The 23,872-nt window shown below is 31.1% G+C and overlaps 1 protein-coding gene across 13 annotated transcripts in view; it reads left to right on the forward strand.

Annotated features, from left to right (window-relative positions):
* Window positions 1-13,938, forward strand: part of LOC143052386 (talin-1-like) — a 119,675-nt gene extending 105,737 nt beyond the window's left edge. For 10 of the 13 annotated variants that reach the window (XM_076225398.1, XM_076225408.1, XM_076225410.1 and 7 more), the window contains 7 exons: window positions 895-1,019; window positions 4,210-4,335; window positions 5,731-5,748; window positions 7,244-7,315; window positions 8,235-8,417; window positions 9,042-9,167; window positions 13,167-13,938. In XM_076225398.1, coding sequence (XP_076081513.1) covers window positions 895-1,019; window positions 4,210-4,335; window positions 5,731-5,748; window positions 7,244-7,315; window positions 8,235-8,417; window positions 9,042-9,167; window positions 13,167-13,295 — 779 coding nt within the window. In that variant the 3' untranslated portion in view covers window positions 13,296-13,938. Of the gene's footprint in view, window positions 1-894; window positions 1,020-4,209; window positions 4,336-5,730; window positions 5,749-7,243; window positions 7,316-8,234; window positions 8,418-9,041; window positions 9,168-10,422; window positions 10,523-13,166 lie in introns of all 13 variants that reach the window. The other 3 variants (XM_076225406.1, XM_076225411.1, XM_076225407.1) reach the window with 2 other exon arrangements.
* Window positions 13,939-23,872: the final 9,934 nt, after the last annotated feature.

Genomic DNA, 23,872 nt, shown 5'->3' on the forward strand with positions numbered 1-23,872 from the left:
ACATTAATTGTGTTCTTAATTATGTTAATTAATGCATATCAGAATGTGAGTAGAAAGTACCTTTTACAGGTTTGTCCTTGAAGTCCTTGACCTTTGTTTTGACCTTTGGTACACAGAGGAATACAATTATTTTCTGTAAATGATTTAAAAAAAAATGCCTAAGGCATATGCAACTGACATGTTCAGATATATACCTAATTTTCCTAATGTTGCCCTGCAAGTCTGCATGAGTAATTTCTGGCATCAACCTTACAGTATTTTGTTGAATGATATTAAATCCTACACGAAAATAAGTGTCCAATCCCATCAAAACCAACTTAGCATGATTTATTTATAGACCACAATTTTAACAGCATGAATTTCCTATGAAGATGTTAAATGCTACTTAGCATGGATTCAGAAAATTGAAATTTTATCCTCCTCATTGATATTGGACAGTTTTAGTCTCCTCTTAAAAGACTAAGTACCTTATTTAAAACCTATGAAAAACATTGCACTTTTTACAATTAGGATTGTGGGTAATTTTGTTGTGATTACACCAATGTGAAGATATTGTTTAGCCATTCACTTAGGTTGGATATTCATTGTTATGGAGATCGTTTAACCAATCACAACATTTCATTGTAAACCTAGGAAAATATTTCCCAGAATGCATTAGATTGTGAAAAGGTGTCCATAGAAGAAGCACATAGATAGACTTTTGTCTAAGCTTCAACACGAATGTAATAAATATGTTATAAAATGAGAAATAATAAAATGGGCTAGGTTCTAGTGAAATGAGTTCACAATAAAATCTTTAACATTCATGTAAAGGACATGATACGTCTAATGTACACGTTCATAATGTAATGTAAGAAGTTTAATATTGATTTAACATATCATGTATATTTGTAGGTTCTGATTGGGTTGATCCAGAAGACCCCACTGTGATAGCGGAGAATGAATTACTAGGGGCAGCTAACTCTATTGAAGCGGCTGCTAAAAAATTGGCATTACTTAAACCAAGACAGAAAGCTAGGGTAAGGTTTCGACGGACTGTGGACTCATTAGTGTTTTTGGGAAACTTTTTTTCGTGGATTTGTTGGTGTTGATTAACCACAAGTTAAGTTCAACACAATACAATTTTTTCTTTAGCTCTGTATGCAGAGTTGGTCAAAATTTTGATGTTGAGTCTCAACAAATTATTTTTTTTGCAATCCACGAAAATTTGGTTCCGACTAAACATGAATGAATCCACATTGGTCTATATATACTAAACTTGGTTATTTACTTACAATACTAACTCACTAAAACTGGTGTTTGGTGTGTTAATAATGAATAAGATGTGAAGATCTTTTTGTTTTATTGTTGGATTGATGGTTTAGCAGACAACATTTCATGCATAATGGGAATATTCTTATATTCTATAGAGTTATTGATCCAGGTCATATTGTGTAAAATTGACAGTAGAGGACAATGTTTTTAAATCATTGTTGGATTAGGACGCATTGTTGTTTATTTTTGATAATATTTTTATTTGACTGTATACTAACACTGGTGATGGATAACAGCTAACTACTGTCAGATATGTTTGATATATTTGGTGGTAGATATAGTCACCGAGTATCAAACATGTCATGATAGTGGCAAGCAAATAACAGCGGTGGAGGGTTAACTTTAGTCTGAACAGTGGCCAGTGAAGAACAGCGTTGGTGGGTTGTGTTTAGCCAGAACAGTGGTCAGCGGAGAACAGCAGTGATGAGTTGTTTGTCCTAACAGTGGTCAACAAAGAACAGCGGTTGTGGGTTGTTTGTAGTCAGAATAGTGGCAAGCAAAAATCAGCGGTGGTGGGTTGTACGTAGTCATTACAGTGGCAAGCAGATAACAGAGGTGGTGGGTTGTGTGTCTTAACAGTGGCCAACCAATAACAGCGGTGGTGGGTTGTTTGTCCTAACAGTGGCCAGCCAATAACAGCGGTGGTGGGTTGTTTGTCCTAACAGTGGCCAGCCAATAACAGCGGTGGTGGGTTGTTTGTCCTAACAGTGGCCAGCCAATAACAGCAGTTGTGAGTTGTTTGTAGTCAGAATAGTGGCAAGCAAAAATCAGTGGTGCTGGGTTGTTTGTCTTAACAGTGGCCAGCCAATAACAGTGGAGGTGGGTTGTTTGTAGTCAGAACAGTGGCAAGCAAAAAACAGTGGTGCTGGGTTGTTTGTAGTTGTCACAGTGGCTAGCAAATACCAGCGATGGTTAATTGTTAGTAGTTTTAATTGTCACAAACTTTAATCAATGGTGGTGCGTTTTTTTTTTTAATCAGTATAGTGGCCAATTTCTACAGAGTAGTAAGGCTTTGATTATAGAAAGGCCAAGTTCTATATATGTGATGGATTATTTGTAGTCGACAATAGTACCCACTTTCTACAGATGTTGTGGATTGTAATTATAGACAAGCTAAGTTTTACAGAGGGGTTTGATGGCTGTTGTTTGTACTTGCCAACTTCTACAGAGGTTTAAGCTGTGAGAAGAGATTGCTATAATCAGTTTGTTCGTTATATATAAAAAGGTCAAGAACTAATTAGGTTGTAATTTGAAAATAGATGAAAATTGTTAGTGTTTTATTTTAGCTGAGATCAATACTTTTTACGTGGGTAAGTGTTAAGTCAAGTAATCTCATCATTCAAATTCTTTAACACTAAACACAGAATAAATCAGGAAAATAGTATCTTAAGACTTACTCTGAAAAGGACCTAAACTTTTTAAACAAAATTCATTTTTGATACCCTTTGATAATTTTAAAAAGTTCAGGATGTGCTTAATCTCTTTTATTACATTGGTTGCAATGAATTACATTGATTTCCCAGTTAGATAAAAACCGATAATTTCACATGTGAAATAAACGTGGTTATTTCACTCTCTGACGTCACACAACAATAGGCGTTGTCAAGACGTCGACAACGTCGGATCAAAACAAATTGTCAATGCGTAGGAAAAAGATATAGTTCCTTACATTTTCTACATTAATTTCATAAAAAAAAAGCCATTTGCCAATGTAATAAAAAGAATAACTAATCGCCGTATTTGAATATCAAAAATAATACAACTTGTGACCGAACGCCGCTATGGATTAAACTCGTGCTGCGCACTCGTTTAATCCATGCGTCGTTCGGTCACGCGTTGTCTTATTTTTGATATTAAAATACGGCGATTAGTTATACTATAATTAAAAACAACTGTAACATTTTTATCAAGTTTTGAGAAATTTTAAACTTAAACCTCTTGATTAGATACTGTGCAATTTTAACACATGTGTCTAAATTGATGGAAAGTATAATAGTTTTTGCAACTCATATATTTGATGCGATTATTTTTTTTTTTTTTTATCATGATATATATTGACTTTTCCAGCATTTTTTGGTGTGTTGTCATGGGTATAACAATCTTGTCCCATGCTTTTTTGGCATTATTTATTTTGGGCTTTTCCCTCAGAATGTGGAAAACATGATTTTATTGGATTCTTCTCCTTATCCCAAAGGTTATTTGTAACTCCTAATTGTAAGTTTATAAAAACTTGAAACTTTCTGCTCCATGTTTACCATATATCTTTGTTCATTAAATATTGAGATTTTAAATATAAGATGTTAAGGTGGTACCCAATACTTTAACTAAAATTAATATGGCTTGTTTAATTTTCTTAAAATTTTGACAAAGTATTTACTTTGACCCTTTGACAAAAATATAAAAATTTGAACAAATTTGAACCAACCGTTTTATCTGAAAAATTACACAGGTTATTTAGCAGTTTGACAAACACTTATTTTGATCATTGAGAAGCTTAATATTCCCTTAACAACAGAACGTAATTAAAACGTTTAGCTGATTTTACAGAGTTATCTCCCTGTAGTGTTTGGTACCACCTTAAAATTGACTGACCTCAAGACTCATATTCTATGTCATTTGAAGCAAGTTCATAAATGTAAACAGATTATTGGAAAATAATGATAACTGCATTAGTGGAAAATTCACCATTGACCTTTACATAAAAATGGATATCTCATTATGTTTTATAGGGTCAGAAGTCCCTTTCTAACTTTCTTAAAGGAAAAATTGGCAAAAAGTTATTCCTTCTTTTCATTCTAATAATGAAGAAGAAAAATTTGATATATGAGATAATAGATCTGAAAAGAGGTTGACATATTCTGATTTGTTCATTATGATTCTTTTTCATATTTTTAGGAAGCTGACATGAGTCTTAACTTTGAAGAACAGATCTTAGATGCTGCTAAATCCATTGCAGCAGCCACTGCGGCTCTTGTAAAGTCAGCATCAGCGGCACAGAAAGAATTGGTGGCACAAGGAAAGGTAAAAAGACCTTATTTTAAGATTTCTCAGAAATATTTTTTTTTACAATTTGACTAGTATTATCACCACAGACACATTAGGATTCTAATGGAAAAATTTGAAATTGTAGCTAAAAGATACCCAGTAATAGGGGATTCTGTGAATTCAGAAGTTTTTATGTACATTTATTATTGTTATTGTTAAAAAAAATTACAGAAATGCAAGATTAATTATTGGCATTTTAGGAAATGCTGCATACAAAAAAAAATAAAAAATTATTTAAAATGCAAGTTTTTATTATTTAGAAATAGTTCTTGTGTCAATTTTTGCAATAACAGAAGATCACAAAAAAAAATCTGAATTTACAGAATTTAAGACTAAAAGCTATGTTAATGCATAGAAAAATCTGAACTAGTTATCACAATTTGTTTTTTAAAAAAAAATGTCCTTCCCAATTTTTACATCTGACTAATTTTAAGTATAAGAGTCATTTGTCAGCAAGGTTCTTGCAGCCTCAAATTTTGTACTTCTGATTCAAATTCTTAAGAGCATGATGACATTATACAGCTTTTGTTTGTCATACTAAATAGTTCTCTATGTTTTGACTTTGTTTTATACATAAGAAAAGGAACCTGATTTTCGCATGTTTAAGTACTGTGGTACCTCGCACTTGATCCTAAGCATGAAGATCTGAAAATTTGAGAAACAAAAGTTGCAATACCTGCTTAAACCCGTAGAATGCTTATATTTCTTTTCAACTTATTTTATTTTGTAAATTTAGTGAACATCAGAACCCAGTAATAGATAGAATATAGTATTAGACCATTTCAGACCATCTCCAAATCAAAAAGTTCAGAGAATTAAAATGATTAGAAAAAAGAACAGATTGCATTGCAATTTTTCATATAGAATTATGTATGAACATGTCTACAGCTTAACTTTCCCTTTTTATTATTTTACAGTCATCTGCAGAGATTATTATATTCCACTTTTAGCGTAATTCAAATAACTTCAAATAACGGAAATCTTTTACCGTCTATTACAGTTTCCTTATTATACATAAAAAATTACCTTTAGTAGACATATCAGCTGTTATTTTTGATGTGCAAATAAACTCAACATAGATACCTGGATTAAAATTTTATATTTACGTCAGATGCACGTTTCGTCTGCTGAAGACTCATCATTGAGTTCGAATAAAAAATGTTAAAAGGCCAAATAAAGTATGAAGTTGAAGGACTAAAAGTTCCTTAATATTTTGCCAAATACAGCTGATTGTACAGAGTTTTCTCCCTGTAGTGTTAGGTACCACCTTAAAGTTGATTACTGAACATAACCTATCTTCCTATTTTATTATGAATGATTTGCCTGTTAGTATATTAACTGTGTTTAGAAGTTAACATTACTGCTTTTCAGATCCGTACTAGAAAAGAGGTAAAATTATATCACGCTTTGTAGTGGTGGTGTGCTTTGCAATTGTATATTTTATATAAAAATGGCGGAGGGTTAATAAAAAATGGCTATGAAAATAAGAAGTATTAATCAATAGAGGAAGCTACCTTGTATCAGAGGGGATTATCTCAAGATGGATGGTTTTGACCTTAACATTTTGTGGAAATTATATATTTAAATATGTGTGGCAGTGCCTTCTAATTGGCCTTTTCAGAATCTAAAGGACTATGGGTAATCTCATTAATTTTACATCAAAATGAAAAAAACGTTATGTCATTGGTCGCATTTCCATTGGTTTAGAACCAATCACAACTTTTTGGTGTACGTTTTGGAAAATATTACCCAGAATGCATTAGATTCTGAATACACAAATTATAGTTAAAAAGAAAGTCTTTTAAATTGAGGCTGGGGAATCCTACAATGGGATTTTCCTCAGGTTGTCTCAGTATGGCAAGAAACAATTCGTTAAAAATTAACTTTTCCCTTTTGAGATAGTCCCTACTTAGCTTTAGGTTCATCAGGTAAATAACCCTTTTGTTTTAGACAAGTACTGAGATTGGCTGGGCCAGTTTAACTGTCTCCTGAAGAATAATAGAATCAAGAGTAGCCATGTGTTTTTAGTCTGCACCGTCTTGCTTTTGTAAAATCATTCTTCTTGCTGTAGTTTCGTGATTTTCATGAGATTACACAGTTACTGATTGAAGTATATGGCTTAATTTTACGAGTGGAAAAAATCCTTTTTTTTTAGCTGCATGATTAAAAACAAGATTTCCAGAACAAACTATTGAAATGCTATTTTGCTTTCTTGCTTGCATCACATCTGAAAAATTAAACATTAACATTTTTGTGTTACCTATCTTTCTTAAGCTTGTAACTCAACTATTATGGCTATAAGACTATTAGTTATTTCATTATGGATGGTCAATCATATATTGATATAACTATGAATTTACTAGAAAAAAAAGTTTTGTGTATGCATGTTTATTTACCACAATTTTATACACAATTGATTTGTGAACTTGTAGCTCTCTAACCTTTGTCTTTGTATGTTTTCAATAGCTTATATATGTTGCCAAAAAAAAAAACCAGTTTAAACCTTAAATTCTGTGCTTTTCTAGTTGCATTGAATCTATTATAAAGAATACTGCTCAATTACATAACTTTATTGAATGATAGAATGTATAATTGTTGTATGATTTGTTCTCTGTTTTCTGTTTTCACGAAAAAACTTGATAACTAATATGAAAAAATCTGACAGTGGAATGATTAATGACAACCATAGCATGAACTTTATAAAACGACTTGAACTAAACTATTCTATTTAACAAAATTCTTGATGAATGATTTTGCTAATTTCTCTCTTGTCAATATATAAATCCATGTTGATCAATGTATAGTAAAATTGCATGAAAATAGTAGCAATATTATAAATCATTATTATTGATATTTCTAACACACAAGTTACTTCCCTTTGTAGATTGAAGCTGCATACCACAAAGCTGATTTCCAGAATGATGATGGACAGTGGTCACAGGGACTTATCTCAGCAGTAAGTTCTATTTGTATCAAGGATTGATTATTATCAACAAAAACCATGATTTTTATCATATATTTATTTTATTTCTTTTTCTGGGAGAGGAGTGGGTAAAGGTGTCTTTAGATTTAAAAAAGATGATGTGATATAATTACCAATGAGACAACTCTCCACAAGAGACCAAATGACACAGAAATCAACAACTATAATTCACTGTACCGCCTTCAACAATGAGCAAAGCCCATACTGCATACTCAGCTTTATAATGTAAAATAATTCAAACGAGAAAAATAACTGCCTAATTTATGTTTTTTTTTATTAGGAGCAAAAACCTTCATACTATTTTTATTTTATTTTATTTTAAGTTTTGTATTGGTGAAAGTCCTTACACATTGTGTTTTAATTATGATCTTTCACTGAGACTCAAAGTGTTCCCACAAAGATTTGTTTTATGTTTCATTTGCTTTCTTAGATATTCTAAAAGTCTGTTATTAGTGGCAAAAATGTGATGCTTGAATTTGGTAGCTAATGAATTTCACAATAAAGTTCAATTTTTTTATAAGTCATTATAGATTATTGTGAAAATTCAAATAGGATTGAGGGAACTCGGTCTAAGTAGTTACATGTACTACTGTAATCACTAGCCAGTCAACACTGAGGTCGTGAGTTCCAACCCCGCTAGTGTGGGTGCACTTGACTCCAATCTTAATTAATTGACTAGGATTGTCAGTTTTCCTATCGAAGGTCAGAGATTTTCTCTGGGTACTCTGGCTTCCTCCACCAATAAAATCTGGCTGCCACGAAATATCCCAAAAGCTGTGCTTAAAATTGATGTTAAACACAAAAAGTCAAATCAAAACAAAATAGGATTTGCATATATACATCAAATTAAATTTATGATAAATGTTAATCAAATTTCAACATGTTTTCATAGGCAAGAATGGTAGCAGGAGCCACACACAGTTTATGTGAGTCAGCCAACGCTATGGTACAAGGTAATGCTACGGAGGAGAAACTCATTGCATCAGCTAAAGAAGTAGCAGGATCAACAGCAGCATTATTGGTGGCCTGTAAGGTCAAGGCTGATCCAGGGTCAATGGCTATGCAAAGGTTACAGGTTGGTATAGTCATGTTGTTATCTACTTTGAGCTTACATTACTGACTGCATAATTAATTTTTCAGAATCAGTCAACAATTTTAACACAGTATATTGATATTACTGTAGACTTTATAATTGGGATTTGTTGCTTTTGTGCCAAACTCACCCTATTTGGGAATACCACTCATAGCTATAATAACATGAATAAGCTGTCTAGGTAGGGTAATATGCCCAATCATGCAGCAAACTGTTGCCTTGTCAGCTAGCACTTTATAAATCTGACTGAAAAAAAACTGTCTAGTACAAAACTGTGTTCATGTGTGTAGTACTTGCTACTGACTTGAATGGTAGGCAGTCAGCATCCTTCAACTACTTATGCATTTTTTCATGTTTCTTTTTTCAAATACTTAATTTTTTATGTGTAATTCCAATACTTATTAAAATGGGTAAATATAAAAATAATAAAAACATGCACAAAAGCTACATTTCAAAACAAATGATTTTTCTGTTTTTTTGTTAATGACAATTTAATATAAGAAATGAAAGCAAGTAACTGTTACATTCTGCATTTAACATGGAAGCATGGAGCATATTTCAATATCAGGACATGGCATATTTTTAATCTTTTTTTCTTGTTTTTAGTCTGCTGGTAATGCTGTAAAGAGAGCCACTGATGCTTTAGTGAAGGCAGCACAACAAGCCAAAGGATTTTCTGAGGAGCAGGAAGATGTAAATATAGACGCTACCAGGGTCGGAGGAATAAGACAGGTAAGGACATGTTATAATCGAAGGTTAAAGGGGACCATTCTGATTGTTATTGTTGGGGGTACAAATGTTTTTAGAGCTTTTGTTATATATCTAAACTTAGGTTAAAGGGGGCTGGTCTGATTAGAATGTTATCGTTTGAGGTCAATGTTTCTTAGAGCTTTTGTTATATATCTATATTATTTGCATATTTTTGGTCTTGCTGCTTTAGAATTGATTGGGTATAATGAGATGAAGAGTTGGTTTTTTTGCATGTAGTTTGAATTATTTATTTTTATTTGTGAATTATTTAATATTTATTTTCATTTGATCTGATCAAAATTGTTATCCCTCTGGTAGATATTAAGGGTTCACCTTTTTAAAACCTTTCAAGATATTATTGGTATGGGTCAAACAAGTTTTAAGAGGTCACATAGAAAAGTACGTCCCTCAATAAGTTTACAGAAGTGTTGGTTGGCTGAAGAATACAAAAAGATATGATGTATATCAAATTTAGAAAGCATTTGTACTGATTATTTCTCCAAAAGAACCTACAGAATTTGTCATTTAGTTCCAGCTTGAACTTTGGCTACTCATTTTGAATAAATTTTCAAAAAAGATTTTTACTATTTTTATTCAATAAATTGTTTTCAATTATTGATTTACCTCCTTTTAATTATAAAAGAAAAGACAGTCTGATAACCTTTTATCTAGATCATTTCAAATCTGACTGAGCCTGCAACTTCGGGTTCATATTGTTGTGACAGTAATATATTCTCATCATGCTTTGCATGTAATATTTGCCACTGGATGTTAAACCCCAATTCATCCTTATGATGTATATGTTATGTATTGCATTCCCCAATAAGAATCGGGGAAGATATAATTAAGTTGTGTCCATATAAATATCAGTGAAAGATATTACTAGTTGTAAAACTTGTGTCATCAGTTTATATACTGTGGATTCATTATTATTCGTTGGATACCAATTTTTTAGGGTTTCATGGAAACAGTTGAACCATGAATTTAAATGCTCAACAAATTACAAATTTGTAAAAGGCTTTATATGCAGAGGTTGGCAAACCACTAAATCCACTAAAATGCAAGTTTTCCTTAATCCACAAAAATTGATACCCACGAAAATAACTGAATCCACAGCAGTTTATGAACATTGAATTATGTTTAAATAAGTTGAACTCCTCAAATAAGTTAGGGAAATAGAATAATTTTATAGGATTTTAACATACGAATTATGTCTAAAATGACAATTTATTTAAAGGAATTACAAGCTCATGAAGACATGTTAATCATGGAACGGAAACTACAGGAAGCTCGAGAAAAACTGGCTAAAATACGAAAAGCCAAATATACCAAAGAGTGTAAGATGGCATTGCTTTGTAACTTAAACAGAATGCAGCTATACTCCTCACTGTGTTTCTGATTTTAGGGATAATAATAATTATTAATAATTCTGTAATAATCTTTTCATTCATTATGTGTCCCAACCTTTGTGTTTATTCTTCATTCGTTCACAAAACTTAATGCATTAATCTTTTCGTTCATTCAAACATTTCAGTTTCACTAGACTTGTCACCTTGATACTTACTCATATCTGTATTTTCCTTTAGCTGATCGTTCATAAGAGGTTCATTTAATGCAATTTCAAAAGTCCTTTAGGTTTCATTTTCATATTGTTTTTGTCTTTGATTCTAATAATCAGAAACTGTTAAATTTACACAGTGGATATCATTGGTTAAATGTGAACACATGGGAATGGTGTATATTTAATATTAGGTTAGTGGGCGTGGATTAAACTGTTAGTAGTAGAGTTACATTCCTTTAAAAAATTATCTGGTGTTGTTCCTTTATTAACATACATTGTCAAATAAACATAAATTTATAAATAAATAATTTGTCAAGTTTTATGGCAAAAACATTTCAAAGAGAGGCTGACTTTCACTTGTTGGTCACTATAGCAACAACTGAAAAATATTTTTTTTAAATAAAATTTACTGACCCTGTTCATATCATATTAGGTCATTAGCACACTGTGTAACTAAAGATATTGTCCTGAGTATAATTATATGTTGTACAATCTTGTGAGTGCAATATATATTCTATAAGGGATTATATTCTGAAATATTCATTCATCCAATATTGTATAACCCTTTTATTGTGTAGAAAAGCTTGAAAACTGATTTAAACATATTTTTCACTGATGATGTTCATAATTTAAAGTTAGGTTTACACTAATGCAAAAATCCTAGAATATATCACGCTAGCTTTCCGTCACGTGTTAAATCAATATTGCTTATTGCTTTGGTAAAAGGAGTGCAATGGGCTTAAAACAACTGTAATCTGTCCATGTAGTCAGTAATAGTTTAACTACATTAATTACATTTCAGTCAAATGGATTGACAAGGCTTGCCATAGATTTAGATTTTTCTAAAAGCTTTTCTTTAGGTGCTTAAAAAATAAAAATAATGCTGTGAAAACTTTGTGTGTTTTTAAAATTAGGAGATAACTGTATTGTATTTTAAGCTCCGACGGCATCAATTGGGGATTTGATGGTCGCAAATTAAGTTTACTGGCGACGCGTTAGCGGAGACAGTGAACGGGTATTTGCGACCATCAAATCCCAAATTGATGCCATCAGAGCTTAAAATACAATATTGTTATCTCCATTCTAATGAAACTGACAGAAAACAACGTTAAAACATGTATTTAAAATCTGTCATATGCCGTCTGTGCTTGCGCGTACGTCCCATAGCATCAATTGTCAATTGATGCCATGTAAGAAAGTGACGTTATCCAATCAAAATAAACGTTATAAACGTTGTTGCATTAGAATCTATATTTAACAATGTTTTAAATATTTTTTTTGTAAATGAACAGGGTAAAATAAGCACATACTTTTTATGGTTTTTAACCAGATTTTTTAAGTAAAAAATCGGTTAATGATTTTTTTTTTTTATTTAAAAAAAAATAATTCCTCAGCAATGTTAATGTTCATACTTTATTTTTCTTTGTATAATAACAGAGCTACACAAACAGAACTTTATTAATATGATTTTTTTTCGAAGGGTTAGTTATATTAGAGAGGGAAAATGTTATCTGAGGATTATATCTATGACATCTTCATTCTACCTATTAAATCTTTCAACAAAAACATGTCTTTTTAATATTTTAGGAATACGCATGTACTATCTATTTTAACAAAATATGCATTGAAATAATATTCTATGAAAAAAACCTTTAAATTGAAGTGTTCTTGAGTATATTTAAACAATATATATATAAAGGTTCAACAAATGGTTGTAAGTATATTATGGAAATTATGAGTTTATATAATTAGCTAAATTGTACAGCTTGTTTGTACAAAAATTTTGAGGAATTTATCCATTGAATACTTATAGCAAATACTAAACAAAACATGTAACTGAAACATTATTTATTTTCAGTGAGCTGTATTGGTATTTTCCCTCACTTTGTATAGTTTTCAATTTGTGGTTTCATAATCTAAAGGACTATGTAACCATTCATTGTTAATACTCAAAGTGAGAATAATTCACGTCATTAATTGAAATTTCTTTATTATGCCTATATAACCAATCGCAACATTTTGGTGTCAGCTTTTGATGATATTTCCCAGAATGCATTAGATCTAAAACAGTGAGTTGTAATTCTGGTTGATTTAACTTCAAATACAAAAAATCTGGAGTAGGGAGAGGACCTCACTCATGTTATTATAACTTCTGTCTAATCCCTATTGCTACTTTTACAAATAAAATATGCTTAAACAAAGAAAACCTGAAAAAGTGTAGAATAACAATTAAATGGATTAGTGACTTTAAGGAAACACAGATTACAATATAGTTTCATAATTTTTGTGTATATATGTACTTCCCTGTCCAGGGTTATACAAGGTAAATTATATTTAGGTGATTTTCAATAAATGTGTTTCAAGTCTTATAATTAAAAAAAAAAAAAATAGGTTTCACAATTTTCAATTATCTATTACAGGAATTGCAAGCACAGGAAGAAATCTTAAAGAGAGAAAAAGAACTTGAAAGAGCCAGACTAAAGCTGGCAGAAATTAGGAAAGCTCGCTACAAACCAGACGATTATGATTCATCATCATCTAATTTTTGAAAGACTAAACTGTAATATCTGTGTGTTCATTGTCTAATCAAGAGTGATTGTTATTATTTTTGCAAGTGCATGTACAGTCAAACCAGCATACAAGGGTAACCCTCCAGAACAGTGAAAACTAACTTTTAAAGAGATTTTACCTCAGTTATCCTTTGGTGGACCTTTTTAATTGAGGTCCAAAATGTACACATCTTACTAAAGTGGGTTCAGGCAGGTTTTCACTTAATAGACGGGACCTTTAGAACAGGTTTGACTGTATTTTTAATGTTAAAGAGGAACGTTTTTTATAGAGATATTTGTAAATATACGGAAAAGAAGTGCCATGTTAGGATTTGAAGTTTTTTTCCATGTTGTAGTGGATGAGGTCCAGAAGTGAAAGTTCATGCTCACAATTCTACATATCAGAAATCATTAGTGAGGTCATCATAAGGAAATTCATTATTAACTGGGAGAATGATTTCAAAAGTGGGCGTTGTTCAAGTTCACTTTTGTTTTACTAAATAATACAAATGTTAAATAATTTTTTAAATGGTGCAAAAATATGCACACATAAACTAAAACAGTACAAATAATTAAATATTTTTTTAAATGGTGCAAAAATATGCACACACAGTCTGTGAATGAATTACAATCAAACTGTAATTTTCAAAATGCCTGGGACCTGAGGCTGTGAAAAGAATAAAATATTTGCATAGTTATATCTATAATGAGTTTATTATTTGCAATTTAAGAATACTTATGAATACTCCTGCGTAGTATAGATAATTTCTAAATGTACAAACCTTTAGATATGTAGTAATAAGCTTACGTTTGCATTATTGCATTTTTCTTAAAATGTCTTTTTTTTTTGTGTAAAACTTGTATTTTTTGTAATGCATACAAGTATGATTTTTATCTCACATCTGAATATATTTAATTATTTTTACAGCCTGTCTGTATTGTAATGTTAAATATCGACATAAGTGCTAAAAATACGGCATGTTTAATATTTAATAAACACATAGTAATAATATCCTGTCTGTTTACTTGTGGAGTGGCACATATTTATATGTTGTAATATTATCGGAGTGTTTTTTTGGAGTAAATTTTAGGATATATTTTAGTCTTTTTATACATGTTTATACACATTTTATTTGTGATACAAGCTTATTTACACTTTGAACCAATCTCTTTCTCAATGATTTTAATTGTCAATTTTACATGTTGACTTTTTCGTAGCTGAAAGGTTCATAAGTTTTACCTTTTCAGTGTGGCATAAAAAGCTAAACAATAACAGTCTGTTTTTCAAATAATTGATTATTTTGTGATATTTATTGTTTATTTAACTACACAGAAATGTTTTAGAGACGTAAGTTTGAAAATTGGTAGAGTTTACCTCATTTTGTCGTCAAAAAGGAGAACAAAACCAATGTTGCTCAATAATTCATTATAGTTGTGATTTCAGTGAGAAATAGCTTAATCAGGTAATTGGTGATGCCTGTAGCAAACAAGTATTTGCTGTTGCCTGTCCTAATCGGGTAATTACTTACACCAGCACCACACGATCAGGTGAAATTAAGTACCGTCTTAAGGTGTCTATAGTACACATTTTTGATAAGTTTACTGTCAGTACTCTGGGATAATTTAAATAAGATGCTGTAATGACGATCTATGCTAAAGTTGAAAAAGACTTAATTATTATGTAGGAAAACTAACATGTTTATAAAAAAACAAGTTTATTGATATACAAGTCTTCCTTATAAGCCATATACAGTTGGATTTTCTAATGCAATTAAACCTAACCACATTTTACATAGCTATAATAATAGTCAATTAAAAATTAAAAAGTAGGTTATATTTTATATTTACTATGCAAATTTGCCTACCAAAGATTTTTTCATTTTTCAATAATTTATTTCTCCTTGATAGTTATGTGATGCTTAAGTATATTCAGACTTCCAGTAGGTATTTTCCTGGAATTTTTCCAATTAAAGTGTTAATAGAATTTTAATTGACAAAAATATCAATAGTTTTATAATATATAAAAAATGATGCACCTATGTGCTATTAGTTTCTAGAAGATGTAAACTGAAATTTTCTAATTATGTTATCTTTGCCTTTCCATATTTTATTGTTGTATTATATGTAATGTGATAATGATATAAAAATCATATATAAATAATTATGTTGATATTGTAGAGAATATTAAAGAAATGAATAAGTATTTAATTTGTATCTATGTCACCTAGTTTTAATCCCATAAAAGCATAAAAGCATACATTTTGGTAAAGGAGTGTTGAAAATGTTTACCAATTTCAACAGCAGTCATAAAAAAATCAAACATTGGACAATTATCAGATCATTTCACAGAATATAGACTGTATTTTAAACACATTTGCTTGTTTTATGAAAATAAGGATAGAAAATATTGGAAAACCAAACAATTTTCTAGATAAAAGCCTAAACATAATGGCCCAAGTCAAATATGGGACACAATTAAAGTGCTCATTATATTAAGTGTCCTTGATATTCATTCAATTTGTTAAAAGACGTATACAATTTTATAGAAAGCATATTTTCTGTTTTGATCAATGTATACTCTTCATTTGAAGTATTCTGTTGTAGGTAATTTGTTATTTTATATATTGCTTTGCAAAGTTATCACTAAGTGGCCTTTATAGAGTTTTTAGATTTTTTTATAAATCTGTTAGCATTATATTTCTCATAGATACTGTATACTACTGTATTCTGAATATGGTATTAGGAAGTGAAGTTTTATAATTGGACATGCCAGATGGTTTATTTTGGTTTCATTTAAATTTTCTGTATGTAAAATAAATAAGAAAGTTCATTATTAAAAGGGGATTTCAGTAATACAGTCCATTATTCCCACATTCATTTGAAGGGAATTTTGTTATGGCTGAAAAAATTAAATATGTTTATAGATAAGGAAACAGAAGGATAAAATATATGAAATAAAAATCATAATAATTTTTTATCTCACGAAGAAATATATAATTTAAACAATTTTCTGGGGATAATTATTTACTGTGGTAGAGGGGAGCTTGCTCGGATTTAAATACAGCATATTGTTATATAATTGTATGGAGTGTACAGAATATATCCAGTGCTTCTACATAAAATACTAGTCCATTATTGATAGAATTTTGTATATATTAGCTCTGTTGCTTAGCAACATAATATATTGAAAGATATGTTATTTACATAATTTGCACTTTTTGTTTTATAATTTATATACTGTACCTGTGGCAGATGATGTCATTAGAAGATCAAACAAAATGTCAGTCAGAATATTAACAATTAGAAATTAAAAAGAAATCCACTTTATTTTAGTTCAACATTAGATTAGGATCAAATATATTAGATTTTCATCAGTTTCAACAAATTTTTAAGTTAATCCTTGAACAGAGATTCTAATTAGAGGAAATTCAGGTTTAACCCTTTGTTCTTTCAGTTAGCTGAATATTATGTTTAGGGCTATCCCAGAACTAGTAGTAGGAGGACGGTAGGGGTTTAAAAGACCACTAGTATTAATGATGTTGGGATTCGATACACGTTTTCACACAATCATGTTTTTAATTTCTAATTTGAAAAGGGATTTACTTAATCATGAAATTAAAATACTGAATCGGACTAAGGGAAAGATTCATTGTAATTTCTTGTTTTTGTTTGTTTTTAATGACATCTCTGCCTAACTAATTTGCATATCATTAAGAAATAAAGCTTGTTTGTATTATAAATGTTGACAATAATAAATGAATTAATATTTGTACTTTGTTTTGGTATGTTTTGTTTCTATTCACCAATAGGTGTCACCAAATCTTACAGCCTTCGTTATTATTTATTCTAACCGTATCAATTTAGTGTTTTACAGTAAAAAGAAAACATATTTCGTAAATGCTCCACATTTTGTAGTGGATTTAGTCACTTTGCTAACTTGGACTACAACAGCTATGACCACTGAACAAAATGACAATGTGGTATGATAAACAGGAGATGTTGACCCTTTTAGATTACCCTACTACCTCATTTTAGCTTTTATTGGAGTTTTTATCATTTAGAAAAGGTTCAAATTCTTTGTGTTTTTTTATGAATTTTTTCTATCTTCATTCTAGTGCTCCATCATTCTTTATTCCTAATATTTGATTGCTTTCTTCTATTTTTGTTTTTATAGGGGGAGGAAATTTTGCATTTATGCACTCAAACCCCTTAATGGCAGTGTGATATTTGTCAATTTTACAGACTAACACTACTGTTAAGATGTTTTTAAACCAAATGAATCACGCATTGCCTTCTTCACATCCTATCCACAAACATTCATAAAATGAATACTCATAAAGTTTAAAAGTTTCAAGCAGAAAGTCGAGATCTACACCCAATCATGATCAGTAATATTGATAGTTTTAGTTTTTCAATATCTTTATACATAGTATTAGTGAGGTGTAGAATGTTCACAAATATGAAGCTGTTGCATGTTAAAATGAGCATTTATCGTGCAATAAAAGAATTTACTTGTTTAAACTGCAATTCTGCTAAGTGAAAATGTCAAAACAAGGGGTACAGCAGTCAACATTTTGTTATTATCTTAATCACTATAAAACAAACAACTATGTCAACAAAGAAAAAAACCCAGATGTACGTGGACACTCTAAAAGACAAAGCACATGTGCAAAAATGAAAGATAAGAATACAACACCAAAATGATGGGATGTATAAATACTGAGTTCCAAGTTTGATTAAAAGTCGATATTCAATTAACGATATAAACATAAGCTCTCTACAAATTGACTGAATAACAAAATATATACACACGTAAAAAAAGTCAAGATACCAGAGATGACATATAAAAGATAAGGAATAGTATGCAAAATAAAGAAGTGCTGAGCCAAAGGGAAAATTGACTTCACAATAAAGGTTAAAAATATATAGACAAACAGTAAACACTGTAACACACAAATATCACAACAAAGACATCAGACATCCATTGCATTTTCAAAACACCACCAAACTTGGGGATGGGATTAACAAACCAATCGGATTCCAAAAAATCTATTGACCCTTGTGAACAGTGAGTACTGATAGTAAAATCAATTATAGGTAATGCTACATGTACATGTAAAATTGTTATCAAAAGTACCAGGATTATAATTTGATACGCCAGATGCGCGTTTCCTCTACATAAGACTCATCAGTGACGCTCAGATCAAAATAGTTATAAAGTGCAAAGTTGAAGAGCATTGATGACCCAAAATTCCAAAAAGTTATGCCAAATATGGCTAAGGTAATCTATTCCAGGTATATTAAACAAAATCCTTAGTTTTTCGAAAAATTTAAAGTTTTACCAACAGGAATTTTATTAGAATAACCATATAATTGATATTCATGTCAACACCAAAGTGCTGACTACTGGGCTGGTGATACCATCGGGAACGACACGTCCACCCGCAGTGGCATCTACCCAGTGGTGTTAATAGTTATCAAAGTACGCAAGTGAGTCCTTTGGAGAAACAACAGAACCATATCCTTGTACTCATCCATTTTCAAACATTTTCTCATTGTTTAAGGCCAAGTGAGGACCTATACAAGTTCTAAACATCCTTGCATATAAGTGTTTATATTCAAAACAGCTATAATACCACACCTGGTTTAACCATTCCTGGTTTAGACCATATATTTACAGGTATAGATGGTAATGTAACAAATGCAAAACTTTTGAACAACTTTGAATAATGCATCAACTCTTCTTTAGTAAATGTAATTTAATATAAAAGAGTTAGAATTAAGGAAATAATGAATAATCAATTGATAACCAATAGAATACAAGTGACTTAAGTAAACTTCTCTGTAATGGAAAGAATATGATTAACGGTGTCTCGGAATAAGCTTTAAAACATAAAAATGTATACATGATTAATATCAAAATGTCACAGATGCTGACTTATTTCCTAAAGTGCATTTATAAGGAAGTTTCGACTTACATTTTTTTGTCTTTAAAATTTGAAATACGAACATAAATATAAACCAAAGTGCAGTGCAGTGATTTAGGAACGTTGTTTTTCCCTTTGTATAAGAGTAAATAACAACGCAATTTTGAATCAATATCTTCCAAAACTTTGTCTCAATGATAAACTTAATAAACTTTCTTATTTTATTATTTCCTCATTTTTATCATTTCCTTATTTCTATCATTTCCCTGTGAGCAGCGATGGGTTATACGTGGGTATATGTAGTACTATATTTATCCATCACTTATGAACAAAAACAATTGTGCGATATGTTAGAGGATCATATAAAGCTTTCAAAACATACATATATGGTAACCAATCAAAGAATAACATACGTATGCAACACATGCATGTTCAATGACATTACACTTGAAAAGCAGGCTAAGAAGAATTGGGATGACTTATACGCAAAATACAACGATTTAGAAAATGAAAACAATTTGATGAAATCGAATTTGGATACACTTCATAGGAACTTTTTGAATTTACAAAGTAATACTAAACTATTGGAACACGAAGTGGCATCTCTCCGACATCTGAAAGGAGTTACTGATTTACAAATGGTCCTGAACGTGTGTAACGAGATAAACATATTACAAGAAGAATTAAAAAACACAATTAAAGCACTTATTAATAATTCCCTTAAAAATGAAGCGGAGGTTAGAAAACAAGATTTTTTGCGCATCTGAATACGGCAAATTTAACGGAAAACAAATTTGAATTTTCTGTTAGGGCGCTTGTGGCTGAATTGCAGTATCAACGAATTCAAACTAAACTAGATATGAAACTGATGCAAGATGAAATGCAGAAGTTGGGAACAGTCCATAATCAGACATTCGCTAATCTTCATAAAAATCTGATCGCTATAGAGAGAATTCAAAATTTATCTATTGGAAAGCTAGACTTGGAAATACATAACATGTCAAATCGCGGTAAGTAGTGTGCGCAACTTTCTCTTCCCTTTGTAAGCTGTCATTTGAAAAAAACACTAAGAAAACTTTCCGCGTTAAACTGTTATAACTGAAATGAAAAAAAATTGCGAACTCGTGTTATTGTTATTGAGTTTCTTGTGTTTAATTAGAAGTTTAGTATGACGTCCATTATCACTGAACTAGTATACATATTTGTTTAGGGGCCAACTGAAACCCATTGGTGGCCTTAGACTTTTGTCTGCTCTATGGTCAGATTGTTGTCTCTTTGACACTTTCCCCATTTCCTTTCTCAATTTTATATTTGTTTAGGGGCCAGCTGAAGGACTCCTCCGGGTGTGGGAGTTTCTCACTGCATTGATGATCATTGGTGGCTTCGGCTGTTGTCTGCTCTATGGTCTGGGTGTTGTCTCTTTGACACCTTTCCCATTTTCATTCTGATTTTTATTGTGTTTTATTACTGACATATTTCCCATAAAGGCATACAATAGTGAAAATGCTTCAATTAAAAATTAAAGAAAAGAGTGCTAAATAAAGTCCGTACGTAACTGAATTTGATCTTCTTATAGTTCCCACGATAGTGTTCAGAATAGTTCAACGGTAATTTAAACTGTACATATGATAAGACAGTAAGATTTACACCTCAAACTGACGTGATAAAGAAGAGGAATGCTGATTTTTCTTTCAATTCTTGCTCTGAATCTAACACAACCAGATGGGCACATACATTCAACGCTAATATAGATATTTATTCACCATGGGCGCTTAAACAGTTTAAGAAAAAAGTATCTTTTACAACCCAAAGTCTCGTAAGCAAATAGCTTTGGAGTGAGTAATAGAAATGAATATCTTTTTTATCGCTATTTTACGAAATGTTAAAGGGTATCACCAGCCCAGTAGTCAGCACTTCGGTGTTGACATGAATATCAATTATATGGTCATGTTTATAAATTTCCTGTTACAAAACTTTTCGAAAAACTAAGAATTTTCTTATCCCAGGAATAGACTACCTCAGCCGTATTTAACACAACATATTTGAAAATTTGGGTCCTCAATGCTATTCAACTTCGTACTTGTTTGGCTTTATAAATATTTAGAAATGAGCGTCACTGATGAGTATTATATATGTAGACGAAACGCGCGTATGGCGTATTAAATTATAATTCTGGTACCTCTGATAACTATTTGCTGACTGATAGTTTCTTTCCCCAGCATAGTAGAGTGATATGAAAAATTCTCGCTAGAAACTAAAGACTGACTTGCCGTGGTCAATACAATTGCTAAGGTAAAATAGCGATAAGCTGGTTTTCATTGGTCATCTCAACTCGATTGCTTTTACCACTTTCATCGTATCGTCTAAAGCGAGAAAAACAAACGCGTTGAGATGACCAAAAATAAGCTAAGACTATGTACAATTGATTGAAAAAATTGGGGTTTTTAATCAATTTCTATTATCTTTATAACTTATGTTTGATAATCATTTAGAACGATACAGTAAACTGTACTGTAACTAATGTGTAATCTTATATATGGTAATAACTTGGGTTTAATGATATGATTTTTACCTACATACAAATATCAGCTAATTTACTTACATACAAATATAGGTTATTTTTACTTTTTAATCGGTTTTTGCATTCACAGTATGTGCAAAAGATGACACATACGGCCGCGGAAACAACATTCCTTTTACTCGTGTGAAAACAAGATATGGAGTCAGCAATTCGACTTTGTCTACTTTGGCAAGTTCTGTAATGTTTAAGTGTGAAAAGGCTGGTCTTTATCTCATAGCAGGATATCTTACGACAGACACTAAAACATATGTAGAGATTCAAATGCACAAGAATAAGGCTGTACTTCTTGCTGTATTATCACCTGCTATCACTGGTGACAGTTTTCGAACAATACCTTCCTGATTCTTCAATTTCTAACAATACATGATACTATCCATATACAAACGGAAACTACAGTATAAGTTTATCCAGATTATTATTCTTTTGTTTCTGATACGTTTAGAAAATAAATATCCACTTTAGTCTGGTAGGTATTGATTCTGTAGGTTATAGTCCTAACTATTTAGGAATTGAGTACCAAAAACAAGCACATTTCTTATTTCAGGACACATACTTGTGTTTAACTTGTTTAAGTGCATTTATCTCTATGAAATTGTTGAACAAGGTTCCATACCTCAAAAGGAAGGTTTGGATTCATTTTTTGGGGTTATGGCACAACCTGTTTAAGAATATGGGGCTACTGTATATGGTAGAAAATTCGAACCAGAAAATCCTTGGTATTCTAGGTAATTCAACATTAAATAAACAGGAAATATGTTGCCATTGGTGACCCTTTTTAGGATGTGATCTGCCCTGCCAATTTCTTCGCTATGAGCGACACTGAAAATTAAACGAACGTGCGTCCGACGTTGTTAGTATGGTTTTGTAGCGTTGAGGTTACAGGATAATGATATCTATATTTGCCATGTTCTAAATGTAGTAAAATTTCTTTGAAAGTTACACATGACCGTCTATCTTAAACTGAATCGTATACGGTCTCGAAATATGTTTTTCAATACATGCAAGTGAAATAAAAAAAAATCTGCAGACAGAAAAAAATTTAAAAATTACCTTATCCTTTGTTGGTATCCAAAATACATCCTTATCCTACAATATATACTTATTATTTCCAATGAACAGTGAATCATGCATGCATGTTAAGACGAAACAGTATCTTGTGAACCTTGAAACACACACTTTGATTCAAACCTAAAATTATTAAAGAAAGGTAGAGACTCTTTACGAGACGATTAACTGCCTAAAATCTTCCACTTGAATGCAAGTTTTTAGTAACTGTAAGGAGAAAGTTTTATCATTATTCAGTACAGATACTCTAGTGTCAAAAATAGGTCATGCTGACCAACTTTTAATACAAAATCTTTTGCATAACAATTGCAATTTACAACGAATACAAATGAGGCTTCTGAGATATTCTGAGATATATGCATAAGTGCATACAGAGGTAGACACAAAGGATAATTTTCCTAACCCCATTCGAGACAAACCTCCACTTTAAAAAGGTTTCAGAAAACTTTGACATTTGTCATTCAGTATAATTTTAAAAGCCAAACTTAAGTCTGGTATCACTGATTATATATTAATCTGACAGAAAAGAAAGTGTAAAACATTTACTGTATTACGTAAGACACTCATAATTGAATTGTGATTGTAGTAAAATAGGCTGTTAAGATAAATTTATCAAAATAACAACAACTTGATCTAGATTGATTTTACATGTTTATCTTCTCACACTTTATACTAATTGATAAATGTTTTATAAATAAGTTGTCTGTATTTTTATCATTTTGATACTAGCCATGATGGGGCTATCACGGATATTCGTAGTAATACATGTGTTTCTTGCTTGTGATGGGTTTTTATTAGATGATAGAACTAGTCTGGCGACTACATCTGGACCATTGCTATCTGACCAACATTACAACTTCCTCATCAATCTAATCATGAACGAACGACAAACTCGTGCGAAACTAGAGCAGCTTGTTGTTCGTTTGGAACAAGAATTTCTGGCAACCCAACAAGGAGTTACGGACATATACCACACAAGCTCAAACAATAACGCTACACTAGAA

This window comes from Mytilus galloprovincialis, chromosome 11 (assembly GCF_965363235.1).
Source record: "Mytilus galloprovincialis chromosome 11, xbMytGall1.hap1.1, whole genome shotgun sequence".
NCBI lineage: Eukaryota > Metazoa > Mollusca > Bivalvia > Mytilida > Mytilidae > Mytilus > Mytilus galloprovincialis.